The sequence below is a fragment of the Parasteatoda tepidariorum genome, chromosome 12 (genome assembly GCF_982258835.1).
Source record: "Parasteatoda tepidariorum strain Cologne lab strain chromosome 12, Ptep-v5.0, whole genome shotgun sequence".
NCBI lineage: Eukaryota > Metazoa > Arthropoda > Arachnida > Araneae > Theridiidae > Parasteatoda > Parasteatoda tepidariorum.
In genome coordinates this window covers 44,486,706-44,513,783 of record NC_141766.1, presented here as the reverse complement: position 1 = coordinate 44,513,783, position 27,078 = coordinate 44,486,706, and the positions used below count along the sequence as shown (strand labels likewise).

The window sequence follows — 27,078 nt, the reverse complement described above, 5'->3', positions numbered from 1 at the left end:
TGTAGGACAAAAGGGATGATGCCCGTAGGCTTTATTAATTTACAGCTAAACTTGTTTTTTAAGTGTTCTTAGCGAGGTCTTAAACTAGAGCAAACAGAAGAATTTTTTATTTTTTTAAGTGCCGATGGCTAAAAAGACACCCTTCCGATAAATATGGTTTCAAGGGCTAAACCTTATTGCATGTTATTTTCTTCTACTATATATACCTTGAAAAACTATTGAGCAAGAATTCCAATTGATTCAAGCCATCATGAACGCCATGGTGAGTACAAAGTGTTTCCCATTACTATGTTTTAATAAAGATCAAACCAACAAATTGAATTAGCTCTGTATTTTAATTCCTTTTTTTTTAATATTGATTTTATGTACGAGTTGTTTTTTCTTATAGGAGTTTAATTCCATTTTTAATATTAAAAGAAAATTTATTTCACTTCTGACTGAGAAAGGACTAAATTCCATTTTGATTTTGAACAAATCAGCTGAGAGAAGTACTCATTGAATAAATCTATATTCGGTTTTGATACGGATCATATTAACAAATAGCTTCCGATTAAAAAACTTTTATTCCTTTATTAAATGCTGATCGTAAAGTAAATACAACTCCTCCCGAGTAAAAGGTTTTAATTCCTTTTTTTTAATGCTGATCGTCGGAACAAATGCAAGCCCAAAGGTGTTTAATTCCATTTTTAATATTAAAAGAAAATTGGTTTTACTTCTGATTGAGAAAGGACTAAATTCTATTTTGATTTTGAACAGATAGGCTGAGAGAAGTTTTCATTAAATGAATCTATATTCTGTTTTGATACTGATCATGATAACAAGTGACTTCCGATTGAAAGATTTTAATTCTTTTATTAACTGCTGATTGTAAAGTAAATACAATTGCTTCCGAATATAAGGTTTTAATTCCTTTTTTAATGTTGATCGTTGGAGCAAATGCAAGCTTCCAATTTAAAAGATTTTAATTCCATTTTTTAATGCTGATTATATGAAAAATGTCGATAGCTTATGATTCAAAGGTTTTAATTCCTTTTTTAGTGCTAAGTGTATGAACAAATACTATTGCTTTGGAGACATTGGATCTTCTTTTTTCTTTTTGTATGTTGATAATATAAGAAAACATAATTGCTTTTAATCGAAAGATTTTAAATTCCTTTATTAAATGCTAATCGAAAGATTTTAAATTCCTTTATAAATGCTAATCGTAAAGTAAATACAATTCCTTCCGAATTCTTTCCTGTTTTAATTCCTTTTTTTAATGCTGATCGTCGGAACAAATGCATGCTTCCAATTTGAAAGATTTCAATTCCATTTTTTAATGCTGATTATATGAAAAATGTCGATAGCTTATGATTCAAAGATTTTAATTCCTTTCTTAGTGCTAAGTGTATGAACAAATACTATTCTTTGGAGAGATTGGAAACACTTAATAAATTTTTTTATGTTGATAATATAAGAAACACAATTACTTTTAATCGAAATATTTTTAAATTCCTTTTTTTAATGCTGATCTTAGGAACAAATACAATAGCTTCCATTCAAAAAAATTTTAATTCCGAAATTTAATGCTGATCATATAAAAAAAATTCCATGGCATCTGATTTAAAGGTTTTAATTCTTTTCTTATTGCTAAGTCTCTAAAAAATACTATTGCTTGGGGGCGACTGTAAGGATTTATTTCTTCTTTTTAATGTTGATAATATGAAAAATCGTAATAGCTTTTGATTGAAAGATTTTAATGCCTTTCTTTAATGCTGATCATAATAGCAAATATAATAGTTTCCGCCAGAAAATTTTTCATTCCATTTTTTAATGATGATTATAAGAAAAATTTCCATAGCTTCTGATTCAAAGATTTTAATTCCTTGTTTAATGCAGAGTCTGAAGAAATACTATTGCTTCTGAACGATTCAAAGGTTCAATTTTTAATGTTGATAGTATAAAAAACACACAATTGCTTATGATTGAAAGATTTTAATTCATTTTCTTAATGCTGAACGTGGGAACCAGTGCAATAACTTCCGATCGAAAAGTTTTCATTATATATTTTAATGTTGATCATATGAAAAACTTCAATTGCTTATGATTCAAAGATTTGATTTCTTTTTAATGCTAGATGTCTGAAAAAATACAATTGCTTTGGAACGATTGAAAATATTTAATACTTTTTCTAAGGCTGATGATATAAAAAAAAATACAATTGCTGCCGACTGAAGGGTTTTATTTCCTTTCTTTAATGTTTATCGCATAAAGAAATTGGTCTTGATTGAAATATTTTAAGTAAACGCTTCTTAAGAAATTGAACTAATTCAGAATCACATTTAGTTAATTTTTTAACATTGTATGAGAGAGTTGCTTTCGTTTAAAGGTGTTTAATTCAATTTTATTTTTAGTTAAAAAAAATTAGTCTTACTTCCGATTGAATTTGCACATGATTCCATTTTAATTGTGAATAAATGAATAAAACGTTTTTACACATTGAAAAGTCTTTATTTTAACTTGATATTGAGCATGTAAATAAATTGCTTTCAATTCGAATAACAGTTCTACTTTTGTTCATAGTGATGATATGAACAAATTGTTTTTGCTTAAAATATTTGAATTGTCTTTTTTTTAATTTTTACGAAAAGAGCAGATAATAGTTATTGAAAAATAACTTAATGCTAAGTCAGCTTCAAATTCAATAAATAAACGAGCAGGCAGTTTTTTTTTAAAAAAAAATATTCTCTATTCTATTTTAATATTGATTGTGTAGACAAATTGCTTTCGGTGGCATATTTCTTTTAAAATTCTGTAACTGATCGTAAGTTATTTATGATAAACTGTATGAAAGGAGCATTTTTTTCATATTTTAAGATTACTTTTCTTTAACTGAATTGGATGACCAACTATCCTTGATATTAAGGAAAGATGGCCACATGTAAATTTATTGTCAAACAACGTTTTTCATGTTTTGTTTACAATAGCTCATTATTTTTTGCACAAAACATATTGAGCACATGTATGAGAATATAAAATATGCATAAACATTTTTTGTATCTCTATTCTCAGTACTTTTTTACGATTTGAAACAACGATGGCCATCTATCCTATACTCTATTCTCATACATATGCATGTATGAGAATTTAAAATATGCATAAACATTTTTTGTATCTCTATTCTTAGTACTTTTTTTTCGATTTGAATCAACGATGACTATCTATCCTAGACTTACCCAATGTTTAATTTATTTGTAAGCAGCGGTGTTGAAAATCATTTTAAACTAAATTTATAAGTTCAAGAAATAAAAAGAAATTGTAAATTTTACTTCCATTTTAAGTATAACAATAAAATTCTACGTAAAAGGCGTAAAAGTTCGTAGCTATGCATTTGTGTTTTACGTCTTTTTAAAACGACGGTTTCATTTTCAAAAAAGAAAGAGATGGTAGCGCAACTGCTTCATTATTAGGATTTATTTTTCAAAAACAAGATAATTCTATCTATCATCATGTATTAATATTTATATTTATAATTGCATTAAAAGCGTACTGCTTCTTTAAAGCTGAAATGATAGGTAATAGGCAGAATTATCCACTACATATAAATGCAGGGCGCGATGTGATCCCTCAAAATTATTATAGTGGTAAAATGTATTTCATGCTTTTAAAAAGTTAACATGAATCATTCTTGATTACGACCGCTTGCCTCCCAATTAGATAACCCGGATTCGAATCCCAGCGATGACTGATCGAAACGAATTCCGCTCACGGCTTGCACCGACCACAGTCCTGACGTAAAATATCATCAGTGGTAGACGGATCATGTGTTAGAATCCCTTGCCCTCAGGCTAATCGTGAGAGAATTTCGTGGTTTTCCTCTCCATGTAACGCAAGTGCTGGTTAGTTCCATCAAATTTCTCCCAATACTTGATCAAGAGGTTCTCTTGTCTTCTGGATTTGGTTCAAAATTATAAGGCCATAAATTTGAGCGTTGGAAGTTGCAAACTCAAAAATTAGATTGACTGTTCAACGACGGTTATAAAATTTAAAATAATTCGATAACTCAAACACCAATATAAAGATATGTTATGGATGCGTTGAAAGCTTATAGCATTTAAGTGGTAGCTGAGTCAGGTAAATTTTCACTGTTCAGATAAGTTAGCTACCACCAAAACAATTTTGAGGAACCACTTGATGCCCTGCAAATGCCATTTTTCTTTATATTTTTTCAAATATTTACCTCATATCCAGCCAAGCATTGGTGAATTAAAAGGGTTCTAAATTAAACCATATTATTGTGCTTTAATTAAAATTTAATTAAACGATACTCCGGTTATACTATGGTCCTCTTATTACAAAATAAGGTTATATTATAATACTGTGTTCCTCTTATTACGGTTGCAGTATTGTGGATCAAGATCAATATTATGGTTCAACGATAATAGATTGTTTTTTGATAAAGTTATTAACATCTTAGACTTTAAACCATAATAATTCTTGCAGGATATTTGTGTAATTAGTATGTTTGAAAGTAGTTTTTGAAAATCAGTATTTTTCAAATTAGTTGTTAAAATAAATTTATAATTTATAAATTAGTAATTTATAAAAACATATTCATGAACTCGAAGCGGAAAAACCATCTATCGGAAGAACCTGAGCCCTGCCCTTTCAAGTAGCGAGATTTCTCAAAAACTAAGAACCGATCTTAATAAAATTTTGAACATGTCTTCTGTAAGAAAGAAATTATTAGGCATAAAAGGGAACATTTTGAGAAAAAAATATATTTAAACATTTGGCAAAGTTATATATTCAAAAATAAATTTGGTAAAATTCACACCATTATTAAAATAAATTGTAATTAGACATTTTTAAATAAATTCAAGTCAAAGAGAAAAAAATTCCTTGTTTAAAGTTTAGACAATTTTATCGAAAAAAACTTTGCAAATTTTCAATTAGGTTAAATTTAAGAAATCACTTTCCAAAAAAATTAAATTTAAATATTTAGCAGAATTGCATATTACAAAACAGCTTTTTTAAAATTCAGAACTTAGTATGAATATATTGTAATTCGCCGTGAAAAAAAATTCCAGTAAAAGAGAAAAAAAAAATCTTTGTTTAACATTTAATCAATTTCAACTAAAAGAAAAAATATAAAATATTATAAAAATATAAAAAAGAAATTATAAAAAAATATACAAATTTTCAATAAGTTTGAAGTAATAATATATTTAAGGAAATAATTTCTACCAACTTCATATCTTTAAAAATATATTAATAAAAAAATTAAGCAAGTTAAAATTTCTTAACTGTAACAGAATAATCTAAAATTCCAAAAAAAAATTTTTAAAAAAAAAACCGGCTTTCTGACAGTTATAAGTAAGATTTACTTACATTTGTTATTTATTTAAAAACTTATATTTTAGAATTAATCAAACGAAATTAAACTAACCTTTTAGCTAATATGATATTAATGAATTAAAAGACATAGACAACAATTAAATGAAAAAAAAAGAAATACGCTTTTCTGATTTAAGTAATAATTGATAATAATAAAGCTAACAATTAAAAAAGCATTCACGTAGATTTTACGCGAGTAGCGAAGCCTCCGTGGCGCAATTGGCTAGCGCGTTCGGCTGTTAACCGAAAGGTTGGTGGTTCGAGCCCACCCGGGGGCGGTGATTGTTTTGTTATTCAATGATGTAAATAGCGATTTAAACCACATGAAACTTTGCTATCATTTTTTCGAAAAAATGGCTTAGTTTTTCATAATAAACTAATTATTGAGAAGGCAGAAGCCAATATTATAATTTATTTCGAAGACAGACTGAAATTTTGTAAACCAAACATGGTTTAAGTAATAATTCATAATAATAAAGCTAAGAATTAAAAAAACATTCATGCAGATTTTATGCGAATAATGTAGCCTCCGTGGCGCAATTGGCTAGCGCGTTCGGCTGTTAACCGAAAGGTTGGTGGTTCGAGCCCACCCGGGGGCGGTGATTGTTTTGTTGTTCAATGATGTAAATAGCGATTTAAACCACATGAAACTTTGCAATCATTTTTTCGAAAAAATGGCTTAGTTTTTCAAAATAAACTAAGTATTGAGAAGGCAGAAGCCAATATTATAATTTATTTCGAAGACAGACTGAAATTTTGTAAACCAAACCTGGCATAAGTAATCATTCATAATAATAAAGCTAGGAATTAAAAAGACATTCATGCAGATTTTATGCGAAGAATGTAGCCTCCGTGGCGCAATTGGCTAGCGCGTTCGGCTGTTAACCGAAAGGTTGGTGGTTCGAGCCCACCCGGGGGCGGTGATTCTTTTGTTGTTCAATGATAAAAATAGCGATTTAAACCACATGAAACTTTGCTATCATTTTTTCAAAAAAATGGCTTAGTTTTTCAAAATAAACTAATTATTGCGGAGGCAGAAGCCAATATTATAATTTATTTCGAAGACAGACTGAAATTTTGTAAACCACACCTGGCATAAGTAATCATTCATAATAATAAAGCTAGGAATTCAAAAGACATTCATGCAGATTTTATTCGAAGAATGTAGCCTCCGTGGCGCAATTGGCTAGCGCGTTCGGCTGTTAACCGAAAGGTTGGTGGTTCGAACCCACCCGGGGGCGGTGATTGTTTTGTTGTTCAATGATGTAAATAGCGATTTAAACCACATGAAACTTTGTTATCATTTTTTCGAAAAAATGGCTTAGTTTTTCAAAATAAACTAATTATTGCGGAGAAAGAAGCCAATATTATAATTTATTTCGAAGACAGACTGAAATTTTGTAAACCAAACCTGGTTAAAGTAATAATTCATAATAATAAAGCTAAGAATTAAAAGACATTCATGCAGATTTTATGCGAGGAGTGTAGCCTCCGTGGCGCAATTGGCTAGCGCGTTCGGCTGTTAACCGAAAGGTTGGTGGTTCGAGCCCACCCGGGGGCGTTGATTGTTTTGTTGTTCAATGATGTAAATAGCGATTTAAACCACATGAAACTTTGCAATCATTTTTTCGAAAAAATGGCTTAGTTTTTCAAAATAAACTAAGTATTGAGAAGGCAGAAGCCAATATTATAATTTATTTCGAAGACAGACTGAAATTTTGTAAACCAAACCTGGCATAAGTAATCATTCATAATAATAAAGCTAGGAATTAAAAAGACATTCATGCAGATTTTATGTGAAGAATGTAACCTCCGTGGCGCAATTGGCTAGCGCGTTCGGCTGTTAACCGAAAGGTTGGTGGTTCGAGCCCACCCGGGGGCGGTGATTCTTTTGTTGTTCAATGATGTAAATAGCGATTTAAACCACATGAAACTTTGCTATCATTTTTTCAAAAAAATGGCTTAGTTTTTCAAAATAAACTAATTATTGCGGAGGCAGAAGCCAATATTATAATTTATTTCGAAGACAGACTGAAATTTTGTAAACCAAACCTGGCATAAGTAATCATTCATAATAATAAAGCTAGGAATTAAAAAGACATTCATGCAGATTTTATGCGAGGAATGTAGCCTCCGTGGCGCAATTGGCTAGCGCGTTCGGCTGTTAACCGAAAGGTTGGTGGTTCGAGCCCACCCGGGGGCGGTGATTGTTTTGTTGTTCAATGATGTAAATAGCGATTTAAACCACATGAAACTTTATCATTTTTTCGAAAAAATGGCTTAGTTTTTCAAAATAAACTAATTATTGCGGAGGAAGAAGCCAATATTATAATTTATTTCGAAGACAGACTGAAATTTTGTAAACCAAACCTGGTTAAAGTAATAATTCATAATAATAAAGCTAAGAATTAAAAGACATTCATGCAGATTTTATGCGATGAGTGTAGCCTCCGTGGCGCAATTGGCTAGCGCGTTCGGCTGTTAACCGAAAGGTTGGTGGTTCGAACCCACCCGGGGGTGTTGATTGTTTTGTTGTTCAATGATGTAAATAGCGATTTAAACCACATGAAACTTTGCTATCATTTTTTCAAAAAAATGGCTTAGTTTTTCAAAATAAACTAATTATTGCGGAGGCAGAAGCCAATATTATAATTTATTTCGAAGACAGACTGAAATTTTGTAAACCAAACCTGGCATAAGTAATCATTCATAATAATAAAGCTAGGAATTAAAAAGACATTCATGCAGATTTTATGCGAAGAATGTAGCCTCCGTGGCGCAATTGGCTAGCGCGTTCGGCTGTTAACCGAAAGGTTGGTGGTTCGAGCCCACCCGGGGGCGGTGATTGTTTTGTTGTTCAATGATGTAAATAGCGATTTAAACCACATGAAACTTTGCAATCATTTTTTCGAAAAAATGGCTTAGTTTTTCAAAATAAACTAAGTATTGAGAAGGCAGAAGCCAATATTATAATTTATTTCGAAGACAGACTGAAATTTTGTAAACCAAACCTGGCATAAGTAATCATTCATAATAATAAAGCTAGGAATTAAAAAGACATTCATGCAGATTTTATGCGAAGAATGTAGCCTCCGTGGCGCAATTGGCTAGCGCGTTCGGCTGTTAACCGAAAGGTTGGTGGTTCGAGCCCACCCGGGGGCGGTGATTCTTTTGTTGTTCAATGATAAAAATAGCGATTTAAACCACATGAAACTTTGCTATCATTTTTTCAAAAAAATGGCTTAGTTTTTTAAAATAAACTAATTATTGCGGAGGCAGAAGCCAATATTATAATTTATTTCGAAGACAGACTGAAATTTTGTAAACCAAACCTGGCATAAGTAATCATTCATAATAATAAAGCTAGGAATTCAAAAGACATTCATGCAGATTTTATTCGAAGAATGTAGCCTCCGTGGCGCAATTGGCTAGCGCGTTCGGCTGTTAACCGAAAGGTTGGTGGTTCGAGCCCACCCGGGGGCGGTGATTGTTTTGTTGTTCAATGATGTAAATAGCGATTTAAACCACATGAAACTTTGTTATCATTTTTTCGAAAAAATGGCTTAGTTTTTCAAAATAAACTAATTATTGCGGAGAAAGAAGCCAATATTATAATTTATTTCGAAGACAGACTGAAATTTTGTAAACCAAACCTGGTTAAAGTAATAATTCATAATAATAAAGCTAAGAATTAAAAGACATTCATGCAGATTTTATGCGAGGAGTGTAGCCTCCGTGGCGCAATTGGCTAGCGCGTTCGGCTGTTAACCGAAAGGTTGGTGGTTCGAGCCCACCCGGGGGCGTTGATTGTTTTGTTGTTCAATGATGTAAATAGCGATTTAAACCACATGAAACTTTGCAATCATTTTTTCGAAAAAATGGCTTAGTTTTTCAAAATAAACTAAGTATTGAGAAGGCAGAAGCCAATATTATAATTTATTTCGAAGACAGACTGAAATTTTGTAAACCAAACCTGGCATAAGTAATCATTCATAATAATAAAGCTAGGAATTAAAAAGACATTCATGCAGATTTTATGTGAAGAATGTAACGTCCGTGGCGCAATTGGCTAGCGCGTTCGGCTGTTAACCGAAAGGTTGGTGGTTCGAGCCCACCCGGGGGCGGTGATTGTTTTGTTGTTCAATGATGTAAATAGCGATTTAAACCACATGAAACTTTGTTATCATTTTTTCGAAAAAATGGCTTAGTTTTTCAAAATAAACTAATTATTGCGGAGGAAGAAGCCAATATTATAATTTATTTCGAAGACAGACTGAAATTTTGTAAACCAAACCTGGTTAAAGTAATAATTCATAATAATAAAGCTAAGAATTAAAAGACATTCATGCAGATTTTATGCGATGAGTGTAGCCTCCGTGGCGCAATTGGCTAGCGCGTTCGGCTGTTAACCGAAAGGTTGGTGGTTCGAACCCACCCGGGGGTGTTGATTGTTTTGTTGTTCAATGATGTAAATAGCGATTTAAACCACATGAAACTTTGCAATCATTTTTTCGAAAAAATGGCTTAGTTTTTCAAAATAAACTAAGTATTGAGAAGGCAGAAGCCAATATTATAATTTATTTCGAAGACAGACTGAAATTTTGTAAACCAAACCTGGCATAAGTAATCATTCATAATAATAAAGCTAGGAATTAAAAAGACATTCATGCAGATTTTAGGCGAAGAATGTAGCCTCCGTGGCGCAATTGGCTAGCGCGTTCGGCTGTTAACCGAAAGGTTGGTGGTTCGAGCCCACCCGGGGGCGGTGATTCTTTTGTTGTTCAATGATGTAAATAGCGATTTAAACCACATGAAACTTTGCTATCATTTTTTCAAAAAAATGGCTTAGTTTTTCAAAATAAACTAATTATTGCGGAGGCAGAAGCCAATATTATAATTTATTTCGAAGACAGACTGAAATTTTGTAAACCAAACCTGGCATAAGTAATCATTCATAATAATAAAGCTAGGAATTAAAAAGACATTCATGCAGATTTTATGCGAAGAATGTAGCCTCCGTGGCGCAATTGGCTAGCGCGTTCGGCTGTTAACCGAAAGGTTGGTGGTTCGAGCCCACCCGGGGGCGGTGATTGTTTTGTTGTTCAATGATGTAAATAGCGATTTAAACCACATGAAACTTTGTTATCAATTTTTCGAAAAAATGGCATAGTTTTTCAAAATATACTAATTATTGCGGAGAAAGAAGCCAATATTATAATTTATTTCGAAGACTGACTGAAATTTTGTAAACCAAACCTGGTTAAAGTAATAATTCATAATAATAAAGCTAAGAATTAAAAGACATTCATGCAGATTTTATGCGAGGAGTGTAGCCTCCGTGGCGCAATTTTCTAGCGCGTTCGGCTGTTAACCGAAAGGATGGTGGTTCGAGCCCACCCGGGGGCGTTGATTGTTTTGTTGTTCAATGATGTAAATAGTGATTTAAACCACATGAAACTTTGCAATCATTTTTTCGAAAAAATGGCTTAGTTTTTCAAAATAAACTAAGTATTGAGAAGGCAGAATCCAATATTATAATTTATTTCGAAGACAGACTGAAATTTTGTAAACCAAACCTGGCATAAGTAATCATTCATAATAATAAAGCTAGGAATTAAAAAGACATTCATGCAGATTTTATGCGAAGAATGTAGCCTCGTGGCGCAATTGCCTAGCGCGTTCGGCTGTTAACCGAAAGGTTGGTGGTTCGAGCCCACCCGGGGGCGGTGATTGTTTTGTTGTTCAATGATGTAAATAGCGATTTAAACCACATGAAACTTTGTTATCATTTTTTCGAAAAAATGGCTTAGTTTTTCAAAATAAACTAATTATTGTGGAGGAAGAAGCCAATATTATAATTTATTTCGAAGACAGACTGAAATTTTGTAAACCAAACCTGGCATAAGTAATCATTCATAATAATAAAGCTAAGAATTGAAAAAACATTCATGCAGATTTTATGCGAAGAATGTAGCCTCCGTGGCGCAATTGGCTAGCGCGTTCGGCTGTTAACCGAAAGGTTGGTGGTTCGATCCCACCCGGGGGCGGTGATTGTTTTGTTGTTCAATGATGTAAATAGCGATTTAAACCACGTGAAACTTTGCTATCATTTTTTCGAAAAATGGCTTAGTTTTTCAAAATAAACTAATAATTGCGGAGGCAGAAGCCAATATTATAATTTATTTCGAAGACAGACTGAAATTTTGTAAACCAAACCTGGTTTAAGTAATAATTCATATCAATAAAGCTAAGAATTAAAAAAACATTCATGCAGATTTTATGCAAAGAGTGTAGCCTCCGTGGCGCAATTGGCTAGCGCGTTCGGCTGTTAACCGAAAGGGAGGTGGTTCGAGCCCACCCGGGGGCGTTGATTGCTTTGTTATTCAATGATGTAAATAGCGATTTAAACCACATGAAACTTTGCTATCATTTTTTCGAAAAAATGGCTTAGTTTTTCAAAATAAACTAATTATTGAGAAGGCAGAAGCCAATATTATAATTTATTTCGAAGACAGACTGAAATTTTGTAAACCAAACCTGGCATAAGTAATCATTCATAATAATAAAGCTAAGAATTAAAAAAACATTCATGCAGATTTATGCGAAGAATGTAGCCTCCGTGGCGCAATTGGCTAGCGCGTTCGGCTGTTAACCGAAAGGCTGGTGGTTCGAGCCCACCCGGGGGCGTTGATTGTTTTGTTGTTCAATGATGTAAATAGCGATTTAAACCACATGAAACTTTGCAATCATTTTTTCGAAAAAATGGCTTAGTTTTTCAAAATAAACTAAGTATTGAGAAGGCAGAAGCCATTATTATAATTTAATTCGAAGACAGACTGAAATTTTGTTAACCAAACCTGGTTTAAGTAATAATTCATAATAATAAAGCTAAGAACTAAAAAAACATTCATGCAGATTTTAAGCGAAGAATGTAGCCTCCGTGGCGCAATTGGCTAGCGCGTTCGGCTGTTAACCGAAAGGTTGGTGGTTCGAGCCCACCCGGGGGCGGTGATTCTTTTGTTGTTCAATGATGTAAATAGCGATTTAAACCACATGAAACTTTGCTATCATTTTTTCAAAAAAATGGCTTAGTTTTTCAAAATAAACTAATTATTGTGGAGGAAGAAGCCAATATTATAATTTATTTCGAAGACAGACTGAAATTTTGTAAACCAAACCTGGCATAAGTAATCATTCATAATAATAAAGCTAAGAATTGAAAAAACATTCATGCAGATTTTATGCGAAGAATGTAGCCTCCGTGGCGCAATTGGCTAGCGCGTTCGGCTGTTAACCGAAAGGTTGGTGGTTCGATCCCACCCGGGGGCGGTGATTGTTTTGTTGTTCAATGATGTAAATAGCGATTTAAACCACGTGAAACTTTGCTATCATTTTTTCGAAAAATGGCTTAGTTTTTCAAAATAAACTAATAATTGCAGAGGCAGAAGCCAATATTATAATTTATTTCGAAGACAGACTGAAATTTTGTAAACCAAACCTGGTTTAAGTAATAATTCATATCAATAAAGCTAAGAATTAAAAGACATTCATGCAGATTTTATGCGAGGAGTGTAGCCTCCGTGGCGCAATTGGCTAGCGCGTTCGGCTGTTAACCGAAAGGTTGGTGGTTCGAGCCCACCCGGGGGCGTTGATTGTTTTGTTGTTCAATGATGTAAATAGCGATTTAAACCACATGAAACTTTGCAATCATTTTTTCGAAAAAATGGCTTAGTTTTTCAAAATAAACTAAGTATTGAGAAGGCAGAAGCCAATATTATAATTTATTTCGAAGACAGACTGAAATTTTGTAAACCAAACCTGGCATAAGTAATCATTCATAATAATAAAGCTAGGAATTAAAAAGACATTCATGCAGATTTTATGTGAAGAATGTAACCTCCGTGGCGCAATTGGCTAGCGCGTTCGGCTGTTAACCGAAAGGTTGGTGGTTCGAGCCCACCCGGGGGCGGTGATTGTTTTGTTGTTCAATGATGTAAATAGCGATTTAAACCACATGAAACTTTGTTATCATTTTTTCGAAAAAATGGCTTAGTTTTTCAAAATAAACTAATTATTGCGGAGGAAGAAGCCAATATTATAATTTATTTCGAAGACAGACTGAAATTTTGTAAACCAAACCTGGTTAAAGTAATAATTCATAATAATAAAGCTAAGAATTAAAAGACATTCATGCAGATTTTATGCGATGAGTGTAGCCTCCGTGGCGCAATTGGCTAGCGCGTTCGGCTGTTAACCGAAAGGTTGGTGGTTCGAACCCACCCGGGGGTGTTGATTGTTTTGTTGTTCAATGATGTAAATAGCGATTTAAACCACATGAAACTTTGCAATCATTTTTTCGAAAAAATGGCTTAGTTTTTCAAAATAAACTAAGTATTGAGAAGGCAGAAGCCAATATTATAATTTATTTCGAAGACAGACTGAAATTTTGTAAACCAAACCTGGCATAAGTAATCATTCATAATAATAAAGCTAGGAATTAAAAAGACATTCATGCAGATTTTAGGCGAAGAATGTAGCCTCCGTGGCGCAATTGGCTAGCGCGTTCGGCTGTTAACCGAAAGGTTGGTGGTTCGAGCCCACCCGGGGGCGGTGATTCTTTTGTTGTTCAATGATGTAAATAGCGATTTAAACCACATGAAACTTTGCTATCATTTTTTCAAAAAAATGGCTTAGTTTTTCAAAATAAACTAATTATTGCGGAGGCAGAAGCCAATATTATAATTTATTTCGAAGACAGACTGAAATTTTGTAAACCAAACCTGGCATAAGTAATCATTCATAATAATGAAGCTAGGAATTAAAAAGACATTCATGCAGATTTTATGCGAAGAATGTAGCCTCGTGGCGCAATTGCCTAGCGCGTTCGGCTGTTAACCGAAAGGTTGGTGGTTCGAGCCCACCCGGGGGCGGTGATTGTTTTGTTGTTCAATGATGTAAATAGCGATTTAAACCACATGAAACTTTGTTATCATTTTTTCGAAAAAATGGCTTAGTTTTTCAAAATAAACTAATTATTGTGGAGGAAGAAGCCAATATTATAATTTATTTCGAAGACAGACTGAAATTTTGTAAACCAAACCTGGCATAAGTAATCATTCATAATAATAAAGCTAAGAATTGAAAAAACATTCATGCAGATTTTATGCGAAGAATGTAGCCTCCGTGGCGCAATTGGCTAGCGCGTTCGGCTGTTAACCGAAAGGTTGGTGGTTCGATCCCACCCGGGGGCGGTGATTGTTTTGTTGTTCAATGATGTAAATAGCGATTTAAACCACGTGAAACTTTGCTATCATTTTTTCGAAAAATGGCTTAGTTTTTCAAAATAAACTAATAATTGCGGAGGCAGAAGCCAATATTATAATTTATTTCGAAGACAGACTGAAATTTTGTAAACCAAACCTGGTTTAAGTAATAATTCATATCAATAAAGCTAAGAATTAAAAAAACATTCATGCAGATTTTATGCAAAGAGTGTAGCCTCCGTGGCGCAATTGGCTAGCGCGTTCGGCTGTTAACCGAAAGGGAGGTGGTTCGAGCCCACCCGGGGGCGTTGATTGCTTTGTTATTCAATGATGTAAATAGCGATTTAAACCACATGAAACTTTGCTATCATTTTTTCGAAAAAATGGCTTAGTTTTTCAAAATAAACTAATTATTGAGAAGGCAGAAGCCAATATTATAATTTATTTCGAAGACAGACTGAAATTTTGTAAACCAAACCTGGCATAAGTAATCATTCATAATAATAAAGCTAAGAATTAAAAAAACATTCATGCAGATTTATGCGAAGAATGTAGCCTCCGTGGCGCAATTGGCTAGCGCGTTCGGCTGTTAACCGAAAGGCTGGTGGTTCGAGCCCACCCGGGGGCGTTGATTGTTTTGTTGTTCAATGATGTAAATAGCGATTTAAACCACATGAAACTTTGCAATCATTTTTTCGAAAAAATGGCTTAGTTTTTCAAAATAAACTAAGTATTGAGAAAGCAGAAGCCATTATTATAATTTAATTCGAAGACAGACTGAAATTTTGTTAACCAAACCTGGTTTAAGTAATAATTCATAATAATAAAGCTAAGAACTAAAAAAACATTCATGCAGATTTTAAGCGAAGAATGTAGCCTCCGTGGCGCAATTGGCTAGCGCGTTCGGCTGTTAACCGAAAGGTTGGTGGTTCGAGCCCACCCGGGGGCGGTGATTCTTTTGTTGTTCAATGAAGTAAATAGCGATTTAAACCACATGAAACTTTGCTATCATTTTTTCAAAAAAATGGCTTAGTTTTTCAAAATAAACTAATTATTGTGGAGGAAGAAGCCAATATTATAATTTATTTCGAAGACAGACTGAAATTTTGTAAACCAAACCTGGCATAAGTAATCATTCATAATAATAAAGCTGAGAATTGAAAAAACATTCATGCAGATTTTATGCGAAGAATGTAGCCTCCGTGGCGCAATTGGCTAGCGCGTTCGGCTGTTAACCGAAAGGTTGGTGGTTCGATCCCACCCGGGGGCGGTGATTGTTTTGTTGTTCAATGATGTAAATAGCGATTTAAACCACGTGAAACTTTGCTATCATTTTTTCGAAAAATGGCTTAGTTTTTCAAAATAAACTAATAATTGCGGAGGCAGAAGCCAATATTATAATTTATTTCGAAGACAGACTGAAATTTTGTAAACCAAACCTGGTTTAAGTAATAATTCATATCAATAAAGCTAAGAATTAAAAAAACATTCATGCAGATTTTATGCAAAGAGTGTAGCCTCCGTGGCGCAATTGGCTAACGCGTTCGGCTGTTAACCGAAAGGTTGGTGGTTCGAGCCCACCCGGGGGCGTTGATTGCTTTGTTATTCAATGATGTAAATAGCGATATAAACCACATGGAACTTTGCTATCATTTTTTCGAAAAAATGGCTTAGTTTTTCAAAATAAACTAATTATTGAGAAGGCAGAAGCCAATATTATAATTTATTTCGAAGACAGACTGAAATTTTGTAAACCAAACCTGGCATAAGTAATCATTCATAATAATAAAGCTAAGAATTAAAAAAACTTTCATGCAGATTTATGCGAAGAATGTAGCCTCCGTGGCGCAATTGGCTAGCGCGTTCGGCTGTTAACCGAAAGGTTGGTGGTTCGAGCCCACCCGGGGGCGTTGATTGTTTTGTTGTTCAATGATGTAAATAGCGATTTAAACCACATGAAACTTTGCAATCATTTTTTCGAAAAAATGGCTTAGTTTTTCAAAATAAACTAAGTATTGAGAAGGCAGAAGCCATTATTATAATTTAATTCGAAGACAGACTGAAATTTTGTTAACCAAACCTGGTTTAAGTAATAATTCATAATAATAAAGCTAAGAACTAAAAAAACATTCATGCAGATTTTATGCGAAGAATGTAGCCTCCGTGGCGCAATTGGCTAGCGCGTTCGGCTGTTAACCGAAAGGTTGGTGGTTCGAGCCCACCCGGGGGCGGTGATTCTTTTGTTGTTCAATGATGTAAATAGCGATTTAAACCACATGAAACTTTGCTATCATTTTTTCAAAAAAATGGCTTAGTTTTTCAAAATAAACTAATTATTGCGGAGGCAGAAGCCAATATTATAATTTATTTCGAAGACAGACTGAAATTTTGTAAACCAAACCTGGCATAAGTAATCATTCATAATAATAAAGCTAGGAATTAAAAAGACATTCATGCAAATTTTATGCGAAGAATGTAGCCTCCGTGGCGCAATTGGCTAGCGCGTTCGGCTGTTAACCGAAAGGTTGGTGGTTCGAGCCCAGCCGGGGGCGGTGATTGTTTTGTTGTTCAATGATGTAAATAGCGATTTAAACCACATGAAACTTTGTTATCATTTTTTCGAAAAAATGGCTTAGTTTTTCAAAATAAACTAATTATTGCGGAGGAAGAAGCCAATATTATATTTTATTTCGAAGACAGACTGAAATTTTGTAAACCAAACCTGGTTAAAGTAATAATTCATAATAATAAAGCTAAGAATTAAAAGACATTCATGCAGATTTTATGCGAGGAGTGTAGCCTCCGTGGCGCAATTGGCTACCGCGTTCGGCTGTTAACCGAAAGGTTGGTGGTTCGAACCCTCCCGGGGGCGATGATTGTTTTGTTGTTCAATGATGTAAATAGCGATTTAAACCACATGAAACTTTGCTATCATTTTTTCGAAAAAATGGCTTAGTTTTTCAAAATAAACTAAGTATTGAGAAGGCAGAAGCCAATATTATAATTTATTTCGAAGACAGACTGAAATTTTGTAAACCAAACCTGGCATAAGTAATCATTCATAATAATAAAGCTAGGAATTAAAAAGACATTCATGCAGATTTTATGCGAAGAATGTAGCCTCCGTGGCGCAATTGGCTAGCGCGTTCGGCTGTTAACCGAAAGGTTGGTGGTTCGAGCCCTCCCGGGGGCGGTGATTGTTTTGTTGTTCAATGATGTAAATAGCGATTTAAACCACATGAAACTTTGTTATCATTTTTTCGAAAAAATGGCTTAGTTTTTCAAAATAAACTAATTATTGCGGAGAAAGAAGCCACTATTATAATTTATTTCGAAGACAGACTGAAATTTTGTAAACCAAACCTGGTTAAAGTAATAATTCATAATAATAAAGCTAAGAATTAAAAGACATTCATGCAGATTTTATGCGAGGAGTGTAGCCTCCGTGGCGCAATTGGCTAGCGCGTTCGGCTGTTAACCGAAAGGATGGTGGTTCGAGCCCCCCCGGGGGCGTTGATTGTTTTGTTGTTCAATGATGTAAATAGCGATTTAAACCACATGAAACTTTGCAATCATTTTTTCGAAAAAATGGCTTAGTTTTTCAAAATAAACTAAGTATTGAGAAGGCAGAAGCCAATATTATAATTTATTTCGAAGACAGACTGAAATTTTGTAAACCAAACCTGGCATAAGTAATCATTCATAATAATAAAGCTAGGAATTAAAAAGACATTCATGCAGATTTTATGCGAAGAACGTAGCCTCCGTGGCGCGATTGGGTAGCGCGTTCGGGTGTTAACCGAAAGGTTGGTGGTTCGAGCCCACCCGGGGGCGGTGATTCTTTTGTTGTTCAATGATGTAAATAGCGATTTAAACCACATGAAACTTTGCTATCATTTTTTCAAAAAAATGGCTTAGTTTTTCAAAATAAACTAATTATTGCGGAGGCAGAAGCCAATATTATAATTTATTTCGAAGACAGACTGAAATTTTGTAAACCAAAACCTGGCATAAGTAATCATTCATAATAATAAAGCTAGGAATTAAAAAGACATTCATGCAGATTTTATGCGAAGAATGTAGCCTCCGTGGCGGAATTGGCTAGCGCGTTCGGCTGTTAACCGAAAGGTTGGTGGTTCGATCCCACCCGGGGGCGGTGATTGTTTTGTTGTTCAATGATGTAAATAGCGATTTAAACCACATGAAACTTTGCTATCATTTTTTCGAAAAATGGCTTAGTTTTTCAAAATAAACTAATAATTGCGGAGGCAGAAGCCAATATTATAATTTATTTCGAAGACAGACTGAAATTTTGTAAACCAAACCTGGTTTAAGTAATAATTCATATCAATAAAGCTAAGAATTAAAAAACATTCATGCAGATTTATGCGAAGAATGTAGCCTACGTGGCGCAATTGGCTAGCGCGTTCGGCTGTTAACCGAAAGGTTGGTGGTTCGAGCCCACCCGGGGGCGGTGATTGTTTTGTTGTTCAATGATGTAAATAGCGATTTAAACCACATGAAACTTTGTTATCATTTTTTCGAAAAAATGGCTTAGTTTTTCAAAATAAACTAATTATTGCGGAGGAAGAAGCCAATATTATAATTTATTTCGAAAACAGGCTGAAATTTTGTAAACCAAACCTGGTTTAAGTAATAATTCATAATAATAAAGCTTAGAATTAAAAAAACATTCATGCAGATTTTATACGAAGAGTGTAGCCTCCGTGGCGCAATTGGCTAGCGCGTTCGGATGTTAACCGAAAGGTTGGTGGTTCGAGCCCACCCGGCAGCGTTGATTGGTTTGTTATTCAATGATGTAAATAGCGATTTAATCCACATGAAACTTTGCTATCATTTTTTCGAAAAAATGGCTTAGTTTTTCAAAATAAACTAATTATTGCGGAGGAAGAAGCCAATATTATAATTTATTTCGAAAACAGGCTGAAATTTTGTAAACCAAACCTGGCATAAGTAATCATTCATAATAATAAAGCTAAGAATTGAAAAAACATTCATGCAGATTTTATGCGAAGAATGTAGCCTCCGTGGCGCAACTGGCTAGCGAGTTCGGCTGTTAACCGAAAGGTTGGTGGTTCGATCCCACCCGGGGGCGGTGATTGTTTTGTTGTTCAATGATGTAAATAGCGATTTAAACCACATGAAACTTTGCTATCATTTTTTCGAAAAATGGCTTCGTTTTTCAAAATAAACTAATAATTGCGGAGGCAGAAGCCAATATTATAATTTATTTCGAAGACAGACTGAAATTTTGTAAACCAAACCTGGTTTAAGTAATAATTCATATCAATAAAGCTAAGAATTAAAAAAACATTCATGTAGATTTTATGCAAAGAGTGTAGCCTCCGTGGCGCAATTGGCTAGCGCGTTCGGCTGTTAACCGAAAGGTTGATGGTTCGAGCCCACCCGGGGGCGTTGATTGCTCTGTTATTCAATGATGTAAATAGCGATTTAAACCACATGAAACTTTGCTATCATTTTATCGAAAAAATGGCTTAGTTTTTCAAAATAAACTAATTATTGAGAAGGAAGAAGCCAATATTATAATTTATTTCGAAGACAGACTGAAATTTTGTAAACCAAACCTGGCATAAGTAATCATTCATAATAATAAAGCTAAGAATTGAAAAAACATTCATGCAGATTTATGCGAAGAATGTAGCCTCCGTGGCGCAATTGGCTAGCGCGTTCGGCTGTTAACCGAAAGGTTGGTGGTTCGAGCCCACCCGGGGGCGTTGATTGTTTTGTTGTTCAATGATGTAAATAGCGATTTAAACCACATGAAACTTTGCAATCATTTTTTCGAAAAAATGGCTTAGTTTTTCAAAATAAACTAAGTATTGAGAAGGCAGAAGCCAATATTATAATTTAATTCGAAGACAGACTGAAATTTTGTAAACCAAACCTGGCATAAGTAATCATTCATAATAATAAAGCTAGGAATTAAAAAGACATTCATGCAGATTTTATGCGAAGAATGTAGCCTCCGTGGCGCAATTGGCTAGCGCGTTCGGCTGTTAACCGAAAGGTTGGTGGTTCGAGCCCACCCGGGGGCGGTGATTGTTTTGTTGTTCAATGATGTAAATAACGATTTAAACCACATGAAACTTTGCTATCATTTTTTCGAAAAAATGACTTAGTTTTTCAAAATAAACTAATTATTGAGAAGGCAGAAGCCAATATTATAATTTATTTCGAAGACAGACAGAAATTTTGTAAACCAAACCTGGCATAAGTAATCATTCATAATAATAAAGCTAAGAATTGAAAAAACATTCATGCAGATATTATGCGAAGAATGTAGCCTCCGTGGCGCAATTGGCTAGCGCGTTCGGCTGTTAACCGAAAGGTTGGTGGTTCGATCCCACCCGGGGGCGGTGATTGTTTTGTTGTTCAATGATGTAAATAGCGATTTAAACCACATGAAACTTTGCTATCATTTTTTCGAAAAATGGCTTCGTTTTTCAAAATAAACTAATAATTGCGGAGGCAGAAGCCAATATTATAATTTATTTCGAAGACAGACTGAAATTTTGTAAACCAAACCTGGTTTAAGTAATAATTCATATCAATAAAGCTAAGAATTAAAAAAACATTCATGCAGATTTTATGCGAAGAATGTAGCCTCCGTGGCGCAATTGGCTAGCGCGTTCGGCTGTTAACCGAAAGGTTGGTGGTTCGAGCCCACCCGGGGGCGGTGACTGTTTTGTTGTTCAATGATGTAAATAGCGATTTAAACCACATGAAACTTTGTTATCATTTTTTCGAAAAAATGGCTTAGTTTTTCAAAATAAACTAATTATTGCGGAGGAAGAAGCCAATATTATAATTTATTTCGAAAACAGGCTGAAATTTTGTAAACCAAACCTGGTTTAAGTAATAATTCATAATAATAAAGCTTAGAATTAAAAAAACATTCATGCAGATTTTATACGAAGAGTGTAGCCTCCGTGGCGCAATTGGCTAGCGCGTTCGGATGTTAACCGAAAGGTTGGTGGTTCGAGCCCACCCGGGGGCGTTGATTGGTTTGTTATTCAATGATGTAAATAGCGATTTAATCCACATGAAACTTTGCTATCATTTTTTCGAAAAAATGGCTTAGTTTTTCAAAATGAACTAATTATTGAGAAGGCAGAAGCCAATATTATAATTTATTTCGAAAACAGACTGAAATTTTGTAAACCAAACCTGGTTTAAGTAATAATTCATAATAATAAATCTAAGAATTAAAAAAACATTCCTGCAGATTTTATGCGAAGAGTGTAGCCTCCGTGGCGCAATTGGCTAGCGCGTTCGGCTGTTAACCGAAAGGTTGGTGGTTCGAGCCCACCCGAGGGCGGTGATTGTTTTGTTGTTCAATGATGTAAATAACGATTTAAACCACATGGAACTGTGCTATCATTTTTTCGAAAGAATGGCTTAGTTTTTCATAATAAACTAATTATTGCGGAGGCAGAAGCCAATATTATAATTTATTTCGAAGACAGACTGAAATTTTGTAAACCAAACCTGGCATAAGTAATAATTCATAATAATAAAGCTAAGAATTAAAAAAAACATTCATGCAGATTTCATGCGAAGAGTGTAGCCTCCGTTGCGCAATTGGCTTGCGCGTTCGGCTGTTATCCGAAAGGTTGGTGGTTCGAGCCCACCAGGGGGCGGTGATTGTTTTGTTGTTCAATGATGTAAACAGCGATTTAAACCACATGAAAGTTTGCAATCTTTTTTTCGAAAAAAATGGCTTAGTTTTTCAAAATAAACTAATTATTGCGGAGGCAGAAGCCAATATTATAATTTATTTCGAAAACAGACTAAATTTTGTAAACCAAACCTGGTTTAAGTAATAATTCATAATAATAAAGCTAAGAATTAAAAAAACATTCATGCAGATTTTATGCGAAGAGTGTAGCCTCCATGGCGCAATTGGCTAGCGCGTTCGGCTGTTAACCGAAAGGTTGGTGGTTCGAGCCCACCAGGGGGCGGTGATTGTTTTGTTGTTCAATGAGGTGAATAGCGATTTAAACCCTATGAAAATTTACTTCCTTTTTTTTTCTAAAAAAAGGCGTTCATTTTTGTTTGTTATGGATTCAGAAACTTTTATTATAATTTATTTCGATGCCGGCTTAAAATGTAGTAAATCTAACCTGATATAAATAATAATTGATAATAACATAGCTAACAATTATATATACATTGATTTAGATTTTAAACGAGGTGTGAATCCTCCGTGGCGCAATCAGCTAGCGCGTACGGAGTTACGGAAAGATTGGTGGTTCATGTCCCCCCGTTGGCGGTGTTTGTTTTATTGTTTAATGAGGTAAAAAGCGATTTAAACCCCATAAAAATTTGATATATTTTTTTTATAATAGGTCTCCTTTTTTCAAAATAAACAAATAATTGTGGAGGCAGAAGCTTTCATTATAATTTATTTCGAAGCCTGCATTAAACGTATAGTAAACCAATTCTGATATAACTAATGTTTGATAATAATAAAGCTAACAATTAAATATATATAACCGCATATGTTTAGACCAGTACCGCGCATCTTCAATCTCTACACTTGCTGATCAAAGTGGTCACCCACCCCGTTTATTGACCTCAGCCAGTTGTGCTTGACTTCGGCGTTATACTGGGAAGCATGAATTAAAGATCACTACACTGAGGCACAAAATAAATAAACAAATCGAAACACGTTAAAGTAGATTGTAAAAGGAAACAAATTGCTTTCAATACATTCATTTAGGCAGATTAAGAGCTTTTATTTTTACATATGTTAATGATTGAAGGAGAGTAAAATTTCCACACAAAAAATTAAATTTTTTTCTTTAAAATGATGAGATTTCTTTTGTAATCGAACGATTTGTGATTCTGCGTAGTATCATACTGCTATGTAATCCACACCAGCCAAATAAATGTTTAAAAATGAAATATATAGCTTCTGTCAAATTTCACATTTTCCATTGGTTGAAGTTGTTCATTTACCCGTATACAGATTATATATCAATGATTATAATCTTCAGTGACAAGTAAGAATTCATTTCGCCCCAAAATAAACTAGTATAAATAACTGAATAAATTTCTATTAACAACCATAATACAGTAATTGATAGAATGATAATAGTTGAGTAATCTAGTTCAGCATCGGACTTGAAACCATCTATGTTATTTTTTTTGTTCAATGCCAATGTTGATAAATCAGTGTAAATGTATGAAAAATTTAAAATAAAATTTAAATTAAATAGTTGTCATTTATGTCTGACTTTCAAATTTTGAATTTTTAAAATAAATAATTTTGTGGCATTTTTCTTATAGATTTTAGCACTTACTGTTGCCGCTTTGGCTGTCGTTACATCTGGTGGTGTAATTAAGGGATATCACGAATATCATGGTTTAGATGATCATAGTCACCTCCTTCTTGACAGTCACCATCTATCATCAGGTCACCATCTATCACCAGGTCACCATCACCAAGTGATTTACCCTGTCGTAGAGCATGCTACAATTGTAAAGAAAGTGCCAGTTGTTAAGCACGTCCAAATTGTTAAGCACGTGCCAGTTATTAAGCACGTCCCAGTCGTTAAGCATGTTCCAGTTGTGAAGCACATCGAAGTAGTGAAGAAAGTTCCTATTGTAAAACATGTGGTTGCTGACTTGGGACACCATTACGATGACCATGGTCTTGATCTTCATGGAATTGGACACTATTCAAAATCATTTGGTTATCATTATTAAGCACTTTTGATAAATTGTCTGATTTATTTAAAGTGCTGTTCGCAATAATTAGATTTATCAATTACGTGTAATTTATGTACCATAATTATGATCAAAAGTAAATAACTGCTAACAACACTTACTTCTACATATACTTTTATCTTTAGTGCTTAAAACATAAGCAAATATGAATTTTTATGAGTTTACTATTCATATACTTACGTATTTTAACGATAATTATTATAACTTTATCTTATTAATATTATGATTATTTTATCTTTATCTAATTATTATTTTGATCAGTGCAATTTCATCTTGTTTTTGTTGCAATTACTATAAATTCATCGATTATGATGATTGTTGTAATTTTTTCTTCTTATTATCATTATGATTATTGTAAATTTATCATATTTTAATCGCTGCCAATTTTTACACCTTTTGTTAAAGATTTGATTGTCTAGTTCTAAGTTAAAATTACGCATTAATATATGGAATTTTTAAATGAGTGTGATAGCCAAAATATAGTAATAATTAATGCATGTATCGAAGAAAACTGATTATCACGGGGGAAATGTTATTTTGCATTAGACAAATTTAAACTGATTTACATAATAATGTAAATGATAATTGTAATGATAAATCTTTCACGAAAAGCATAAAGATTGACAGCTAAGTATTTTTTTTTATAATTATTGTAAATTTATCTTACGTTGAATATAGCTATTGATAATTTATATTATTATTTTATTATTATAGTATATCCATCTTACTTTTATTCGATTTATTTTATTTTTATCAATAAGTTTCATTTTAACTCTTTGACTGCCAGGGAAACTTTATGCAAAAATATAAGCAATGTTTCTACGATGAACAGTTTTTTTTATTGGTGTACTGGCAATAGTATTTGTACACCCCTATATAGCCACGTATTAAATATTTTATTACTTGAAGTATTGTTTCAAATTATATAAATTTTTGAGCAAATTTAAATATCTTAAACTGCGCGTCAAGAATTTATTGTCAATGCATAGAATCTAGACATTTATTTTATGTAATACGTGAAAAATGTATTGTAAATAAAATATATATTGTAACAAAATTTTGCTATTACTGTACAGTCATGAGTTTAGAGTGCTGTTTTTGTTTGTAATATGTGTATTTTAACTTAACGAATTTTGATTAAATGAGCATTAATGAGTTTGTATACTTTCTATAAACTCAATAAAGCAGCAGCATATTGTGAATGAAATTATTGTATTGCTCACTCGCTATCTTGTGATGTATTTGAGAATTATTGATGATTATTCTAACTATCTTATTTGTTTATTCTAGACGTTACATTTATGTACTTATACATTATTTTTAATTATACTGTTTAAATTCTATTGCTATAATTTAACACAAACCGAATTCAATTGTTGTACTTTGTATTTATGATTGTATGCATGTTACAAATCATCATACAAAATGTTTACAAACTAACAACACTAATTAGAAAGTTAAGTTTTTTAGTGCTGCTGGTGGTAGTCATACAGAGAGTGTTGTGCAATCACCACCTTTAACATATATTTTTTTAAATCTTGCCTAAAATATATGCACAATATGGGTCACAAATTGATTTTAAAAAAATTAAAAGAGTAAAAAAATTCTGATGTATAGCTAATGAGAACTTAAAACTTTAAAACTAGTTTAATCGTCGGAGGAAATTAAAAGTGTGTATAATTAAGATCTTCAACTTTTTTACACCTTTCCCGTCTATCAAAGAGGTTTTGATGCTTTTAATCCCAACTTCCTTAGTAGTGTTCGTTAGAAGGTGATAAAATAGCATTTTCTTTGCTTAATTTGCGACTCATTAAGAGTAAATTTTTTAATTTCAATTTTGACAAAGAATATTAAAATACGTAAATAAAAGTGCTATTTATGGAACACCCTGTATATTCTTATTGATTTGTATTTGTTATTTACTTTTGATTCTGGTGTTTTTGTCAACTTTGTTGTTGTATATATGTATACATTTTTTTGAAAAATAAATTACATTTCTCTAAAATACGTTTTGTTTTCATTTGATTAAACATTTTTATATTATTAAATGTAATATTTCTGTATTTATATGTAAAAATGGTGGCCGGGAACTATTACGAACATAATTTCCTATAAGTGTGTAATAAAAGCTTTATAAGTAATAAAAATACAATGTCTTTTGCATTGGTGCTCTTAAAAATTCGAAGTTTACCCCATTAATGTCACTTATATTTTAACAATATTTTATATTAAATATTTCAAAATATTTTAAAACATTTCAGAAAAATATTTTGAATTGGTGCACTTAAGAATTCTAACTTTAACCCATTAATGTCACTTTTATTTTAACAATATTTTGTATTAAATATTTTAAATTATCGGAAAAATTTCACAAAAGTCTTTTTACATTGGTGCATTTAAGAATCCAATTTTTAACCCATTAATGTCACTTTTATTTCAACAATATTTTGTATTAAATATTTCATAATAATTTTTAAAAAATTTTTTTGCATTGGAGCACTTAAGAATCCGAAATTTAACCCATTAAAGTCACTTTTATTTTAACAATATCTTATATTAAATATTTTTGAATAATTTAAAAAAGTTTTAAAAAAAACCTTTTGCATTGGGGCATTTAATATTCCAAACTTTAGCCCATTAATGACACTTTTATTTCAATAATATT

The 27,078-nt window shown here is 32.9% G+C and overlaps 1 protein-coding gene and 28 non-coding genes across 29 annotated transcripts; all 29 read left to right on the top strand.

Annotated features, from left to right (window-relative positions):
• On the top strand, positions 1–26,418 carry LOC107436639 (uncharacterized). The gene is made up of 2 exons (XM_016048410.4): positions 1–262; positions 23,973–26,418. Exons 1-2 carry the CDS (start codon positions 251–253, stop codon positions 24,390–24,392), a joined length of 432 nt encoding a protein of 143 aa, XP_015903896.1. The 5' UTR covers positions 1–250; the 3' UTR covers positions 24,393–26,418.
• TRNAN-GUU (transfer RNA asparagine (anticodon GUU)) lies at positions 5,581–5,654 on the top strand. The gene has a single exon. It is a non-coding gene; the product is annotated as a tRNA-Asn (tRNA).
• On the top strand, positions 5,902–5,975 carry TRNAN-GUU (transfer RNA asparagine (anticodon GUU)). The gene has a single exon. It is a non-coding gene; the product is annotated as a tRNA-Asn (tRNA).
• Positions 6,223–6,296, top strand: TRNAN-GUU (transfer RNA asparagine (anticodon GUU)). The gene has a single exon. It is a non-coding gene; the product is annotated as a tRNA-Asn (tRNA).
• Positions 6,544–6,617, top strand: TRNAN-GUU (transfer RNA asparagine (anticodon GUU)). Its single transcript has one exon. It is a non-coding gene; the product is annotated as a tRNA-Asn (tRNA).
• On the top strand, positions 6,864–6,937 carry TRNAN-GUU (transfer RNA asparagine (anticodon GUU)). Its single transcript has one exon. It is a non-coding gene; the product is annotated as a tRNA-Asn (tRNA).
• TRNAN-GUU (transfer RNA asparagine (anticodon GUU)) lies at positions 7,506–7,579 on the top strand. Its single transcript has one exon. It is a non-coding gene; the product is annotated as a tRNA-Asn (tRNA).
• Positions 8,144–8,217, top strand: TRNAN-GUU (transfer RNA asparagine (anticodon GUU)). Its single transcript has one exon. It is a non-coding gene; the product is annotated as a tRNA-Asn (tRNA).
• Positions 8,465–8,538, top strand: TRNAN-GUU (transfer RNA asparagine (anticodon GUU)). The gene has a single exon. It is a non-coding gene; the product is annotated as a tRNA-Asn (tRNA).
• Positions 8,786–8,859, top strand: TRNAN-GUU (transfer RNA asparagine (anticodon GUU)). Its single transcript has one exon. It is a non-coding gene; the product is annotated as a tRNA-Asn (tRNA).
• On the top strand, positions 9,106–9,179 carry TRNAN-GUU (transfer RNA asparagine (anticodon GUU)). Its single transcript has one exon. It is a non-coding gene; the product is annotated as a tRNA-Asn (tRNA).
• TRNAN-GUU (transfer RNA asparagine (anticodon GUU)) lies at positions 10,068–10,141 on the top strand. The gene has a single exon. It is a non-coding gene; the product is annotated as a tRNA-Asn (tRNA).
• On the top strand, positions 10,389–10,462 carry TRNAN-GUU (transfer RNA asparagine (anticodon GUU)). The gene has a single exon. It is a non-coding gene; the product is annotated as a tRNA-Asn (tRNA).
• Positions 11,350–11,423, top strand: TRNAN-GUU (transfer RNA asparagine (anticodon GUU)). The gene has a single exon. It is a non-coding gene; the product is annotated as a tRNA-Asn (tRNA).
• Positions 11,990–12,063, top strand: TRNAN-GUU (transfer RNA asparagine (anticodon GUU)). Its single transcript has one exon. It is a non-coding gene; the product is annotated as a tRNA-Asn (tRNA).
• TRNAN-GUU (transfer RNA asparagine (anticodon GUU)) lies at positions 12,311–12,384 on the top strand. The gene has a single exon. It is a non-coding gene; the product is annotated as a tRNA-Asn (tRNA).
• Positions 12,632–12,705, top strand: TRNAN-GUU (transfer RNA asparagine (anticodon GUU)). The gene has a single exon. It is a non-coding gene; the product is annotated as a tRNA-Asn (tRNA).
• TRNAN-GUU (transfer RNA asparagine (anticodon GUU)) lies at positions 12,951–13,024 on the top strand. Its single transcript has one exon. It is a non-coding gene; the product is annotated as a tRNA-Asn (tRNA).
• TRNAN-GUU (transfer RNA asparagine (anticodon GUU)) lies at positions 13,913–13,986 on the top strand. The gene has a single exon. It is a non-coding gene; the product is annotated as a tRNA-Asn (tRNA).
• TRNAN-GUU (transfer RNA asparagine (anticodon GUU)) lies at positions 14,554–14,627 on the top strand. Its single transcript has one exon. It is a non-coding gene; the product is annotated as a tRNA-Asn (tRNA).
• On the top strand, positions 15,194–15,267 carry TRNAN-GUU (transfer RNA asparagine (anticodon GUU)). The gene has a single exon. It is a non-coding gene; the product is annotated as a tRNA-Asn (tRNA).
• TRNAN-GUU (transfer RNA asparagine (anticodon GUU)) lies at positions 15,515–15,588 on the top strand. The gene has a single exon. It is a non-coding gene; the product is annotated as a tRNA-Asn (tRNA).
• Positions 15,836–15,909, top strand: TRNAN-GUU (transfer RNA asparagine (anticodon GUU)). Its single transcript has one exon. It is a non-coding gene; the product is annotated as a tRNA-Asn (tRNA).
• TRNAN-GUU (transfer RNA asparagine (anticodon GUU)) lies at positions 16,476–16,549 on the top strand. The gene has a single exon. It is a non-coding gene; the product is annotated as a tRNA-Asn (tRNA).
• TRNAN-GUU (transfer RNA asparagine (anticodon GUU)) lies at positions 16,797–16,870 on the top strand. The gene has a single exon. It is a non-coding gene; the product is annotated as a tRNA-Asn (tRNA).
• Positions 20,322–20,395, top strand: TRNAN-GUU (transfer RNA asparagine (anticodon GUU)). Its single transcript has one exon. It is a non-coding gene; the product is annotated as a tRNA-Asn (tRNA).
• On the top strand, positions 20,643–20,716 carry TRNAN-GUU (transfer RNA asparagine (anticodon GUU)). The gene has a single exon. It is a non-coding gene; the product is annotated as a tRNA-Asn (tRNA).
• Positions 20,964–21,037, top strand: TRNAN-GUU (transfer RNA asparagine (anticodon GUU)). Its single transcript has one exon. It is a non-coding gene; the product is annotated as a tRNA-Asn (tRNA).
• TRNAN-GUU (transfer RNA asparagine (anticodon GUU)) lies at positions 21,284–21,357 on the top strand. The gene has a single exon. It is a non-coding gene; the product is annotated as a tRNA-Asn (tRNA).
• Positions 26,419–27,078: the final 660 nt, after the last annotated feature.